This window comes from Antrostomus carolinensis, unplaced genomic scaffold (assembly GCF_000700745.2).
Source record: "Antrostomus carolinensis isolate BGI_N321 unplaced genomic scaffold, ASM70074v2 scaffold12751, whole genome shotgun sequence".
Lineage (NCBI taxonomy): Eukaryota > Metazoa > Chordata > Aves > Caprimulgiformes > Caprimulgidae > Antrostomus > Antrostomus carolinensis.
The window spans coordinates 54,768-58,868 of NW_010292052.1; the positions used below are offsets into that span (position 1 = coordinate 54,768).

General features: G+C 39.5%; 1 protein-coding gene across 1 annotated transcript; it reads right to left on the reverse strand.

Annotated features, from left to right (window-relative positions):
• Nucleotides 1-624: 624 nt before the first annotated feature.
• On the reverse strand, nucleotides 625-3,847 carry LOC104531810 (fatty acid-binding protein, adipocyte). Its single transcript, XM_010176812.1, has 4 exons — nucleotides 3,705-3,847; nucleotides 2,296-2,468; nucleotides 2,064-2,165; nucleotides 625-859 (listed from the first exon to the last, which is right to left on the reverse strand). The coding sequence occupies exons 1-4, from the start codon at nucleotides 3,775-3,777 to the stop codon at nucleotides 809-811; spliced, it is 399 nt and encodes a 132-aa protein (XP_010175114.1). The 5' UTR covers nucleotides 3,778-3,847; the 3' UTR covers nucleotides 625-808.
• Between the last annotated feature and the right edge of the window lie 254 nt (nucleotides 3,848-4,101).

Here is a 4,101-nt window from a genome sequence, read left to right on the forward strand (position 1 = left end):
TAGGTTTTAGCACTAGTAAACTTTATAGGCTTTTAGTAAGCTTGAGGGTAGTTTTTAAGCTATGATTCTTAATTCAAGACTTTTTATCTAATTTAGGACAAAAAGAAATGTTAAGGAAAGGGACCTTAACAAAATAATCAATAATGGCTGCAAGCTGCAGCAGCTATAGTTTCACATTTAAGGTGGAAGAGGACAAGATCAAAGGTGATCCCTGGGTTTAAAATTGTCAGCATCTGTGCAAAGAGGAGGTGACTGGTTCCCTGCTCATGTTGGAAGCCAACACTGGGCATGCACAGCAGTCTTCCTCCTCCCCACTCCAGGAACAACACCCCCTGCTCAAAGCCAAGCGGAGTTATGGGGAGCAGCCCCATAACTGTGGGCTCCTTGCAGTGGAGAGCCCACACGCAGTGCTCACCAGAGGGTTTTGTGTCCAGGTCTGCATGTATCACTGTCACACACCAAGTGCCACTCACTGGATGGTCTCCAACCCTCTTTCCACAGTGAGAAGGGTCACAGTTACCGAGTGTGGTACTAGCTCTCACATGGCCCTTTTCTGCACAGTGCCTGTCCCCATGTTGCATCCCCCCCAAACCCCTTTCTGACAAATTCCAGCACCAGCATGGGTTGTAGAAAGCTGAACATTTTATTGAATAGCCACAACAAATTAGACTAGTTGCATGTAACTGTTTTGGGATATATCTGAAAAAAGCACAGTTCTCTTTAAAATGGATTTGTGGAGTTCTCCTTCAGTTAAGTTAAGTTAGTTTTCTCCATCTTGCAGCATTAATCCTATGTGAAGATGGTTTCTTCATGCTTTTTCATAAACTCTTTTGCTGGTAACATTATTCATGGTGCATTCCTGGAAAGAAAGGCAAATTTAATCAGCTTTTAACTCTCACTAAATATTTTTTAGTCAGAAGGTAGAGAATTACTTTTCCTTGGGGAGCCAGTATAAGAAAGAACTGGCATTTCTCCTCCTTAAAAAACAACTGCCAAAACAATGAAACTCAAGTTTGAGAGCTTCAGGAGCAGAAGTCTAAATGTTTCATAGAAGCACAGGACTGAAAGAACATCAAAAGACTGTTTCTTTCACTTTTGGCAGCTGTGGCTTGTCTTCTTCACGCACACGTGCACAACACAAAGGCACACAAGTGCTACAGAGCTTTCAGATTTGAAGCTTCTGGTGTCAGCTTCTGCATGTTTGTCCACATCTATTTTTCTGCTAGATCACACTCTGTTTTCTTCAATCTTTCCTAATGAAGTTGTCATTAAAACCTATTTCTATTTGTTCTTCTCTGGTCTGTATCCAAATAAATTTAAATATTAAATTTATGGACACAATTTTTTCTCTAGGGAAGGGCAGAACACTTCAGGAATTTTGTCTATGATGTGTATGGTTTTGTAGCATGTAGGAATCTCAGCTGCCTTTTGCAAAAATAATTTTAGTCCCCTCCCAGATTCTTCAAAGCATCTTTCCTAAAACTGGAGAGCAGCACTGGGAAACACCGAACTGCAGGTGAGTCTCTCTGGCAGCAAGTCAAACACAGTACTCTTTGACTAGACAACACCAATAAATGGAGATCTGATACAGGTATCTGGTTTTTGCTATAACATCGTATTATTGACACAGTTGTTAGTGATCCATAATACAATTCCACAGATTGCTGTAGAGTCTTCAGTGAAGATGAAGAGAATGAGTATTTTGCATCAGCACAGAGCAGGTACACTTAACGTAGACTTTGCTAATGCTTCCCCTGTGTTGCCCAGGACTTAATAATTCTGATATATAAAACTTCATTTGCAGGGATGTTGTTTTTTCTCCCTACTCTTTCCTATCCATGTCTTGCTTCGAACGGAGAACACACACCACCCTACTATTCCATAAGTTTAATACCATTGCAGTTTTAATACATACTCCAGACTCATTCAGAGAGACTTCTCACCAAGTGCACAGAGCCCTTTCAGATGCTTTCACTCCCCGTGTTTGAATCCAATGTAACACATTGGCCAAACATGAATTCTGCACAATGAATTCAGTGATTAAGCAACAAAAATTAGCTCACCACCACCAGGTTCCCATCCACCACTTTTCTCTTTATGGTAGTCTCTTTTCCATCCCACTTCTGCACCTGGTTCAGTATGCCGTTCTCTAAGGTTATGACATTCTGTCAAAATAAAAAAGCAAAGTGTGGCTGTTTCATTAGGGTGCTCCAGGTTGAAGGGAAGATTGTCTCTATATCCAAACAGCACTGAAGCACAAAGCATGTATTTGGAAGGTGCCATTTTTAGACTCACCTTTGTTTTTCTGTCATCTGCTGTGGTCTCATCAAACTCTTCACCCAGCTTGAAAGAGATCTCTGTATTTTTGAAGGTACTTTCTGTTTTGATGGTTATTACATCACCATTGATGCTGATAGTTACACTGGGCTTGGCCACACCAGCCATTTTCCTGGTAGCAAACCCCACACCTGTAAATAAGACAGAGCACTATGAAATTTTTATCTTTACTCAATGTTTTTCTCTTGGTTTTTTTTGGGGGGGATAGGGGGAAGACTTCAGTGCTGATTTCCCTATTACTTTCTGGATTTTTTATTAATTCTATGTTGCAGAGGTTCGTTTTTAACATCTCACTAGCTTAGTATGGTTATAGACCAAGCCAGGTGGGATGACATTGGGAAATTCTCCACTCTGTCATTTCAGCATAGTAAAAGCAATATTTTGAACACTGAAGCAAGATTTTAATGCCAGATATTTGCATAAACTTCTTTGAAATAACTATAGTGACTTGTACACTAACTCATATGCTAACTGTATCTAAAAGTAAATAAGCAGAAATATATGATGGTTTCTAAGCCACAAAACCAAACAAACAAAAAAAAAAAAACCCCAAAACATTTTTTGTATTTAGCAATGGCTAGGCTGAATAAAAGGAAATGATTAAGAAATAGCTGGCAATGGTTATGTCCTGAGTAAAATCTGGAGTAAAGATTAAGAGTGCAAGAGTCTCACTTAAAGCTGTCTGAATGCTGCACAAGTCTCGGTGAGTATTATATCCCTAATCTCCAAATAAACTCCTAACTTTTCAGCTTGCACTAATTCAATCAGTGTGAGTTACTCCATACTTCCCCCTTTAGAGAAAGGTGTAGACTTCTTGCTTAGAAGTCTACACCTTCTTGCTTAGAAGTCTACACCCTCAAATCTTTTGCAACTATCGGCATGAATTCATGCAGTTTTATTTGTTAATATTCACTGGAGGCAGCTACAGAATTTAATTCCTTGTAATAGCCATGACAATTAATCGGTCTCCTAGTCCAGTAGCAATATAAAGAAGATTAGGTGTGTTGCTTTTAGACACAGAGAAGCCTGCTGCATTCTAGCATTACACCACTTTGTCTGTCCAAGGATAAAAGCTAAGCCACACAAAATATTGCAGTGATGTGTTTTACTTCCATTTATAACACTACTAAGTATATATGCATAGACTTGGCTTACCTGACATTATTCCTCTCAATTAAGGTCTTTCTACATCACAGGACTTTGACACCACTAATTCAAAAAGCCAACAGTTTAAAACCATATGATCAGAATAGTTGGACTAAAACCCCCTTGGTAAACAGTATAGCCAGAAAAAGCAAGTAAGGAATAAAATTCAAAATAATCACTGTTTCCCTGTCCCAGATACAAAAACTCTAAATAGTTCTCACCCAGCTCTTTCATATAGTCCTCAAAGTTTTCACTAGAAAGGAGCTTCCAGGTGCCCACGAACTGGTCACACATTTTGTCAGCCTAGAGAGAAGTCTTCCACAAGATTAAGCAGAAATGCAGGAGAGGAGGATCATATGAGCTCTAGGAGATCAGGAGTTATCTTTAAAAAGGAGCCTTGGCCACATGATGCTCTAGGATGACCAATGAAGAGGGAGTCCCAGTGCCCAGTGTTTTCCTTCCTTCCCTACCCCTCCTTTGTCAGTAGGTCAGAGTGTTGTTATTCATATGCCCTTACTAGCACAAAGATCACTGTCTTGTTTTTATTTAATTATTTCTGTCATTCAAGAACTCCCTACCTTAAAGGCAAATAGTTAAATCATATTGTCTGTCAGAAGA

Excerpts from the sequence above, each read along its gene's own strand:
- LOC104531810 (XM_010176812.1), bottom strand. The coding sequence starts at position 3,777 with ATGTGTGACCAGTTCGTGGGCACCTGGAAGCTCCTTTCTAGTGAAAAC. Across the intron at positions 2,166-2,295 it reads CAGATGACAGAAAAACAAAG|AATGTCATAACCTTAGAGAA; the intron begins GTGAGTCTAAAA and ends TTATTTTGACAG. Across the intron at positions 860-2,063 it reads TGGATGGGAACCTGGTGGTG|GAATGCACCATGAATAATGT; the intron begins GTGAGCTAATTT and ends CTTTCTTTCCAG.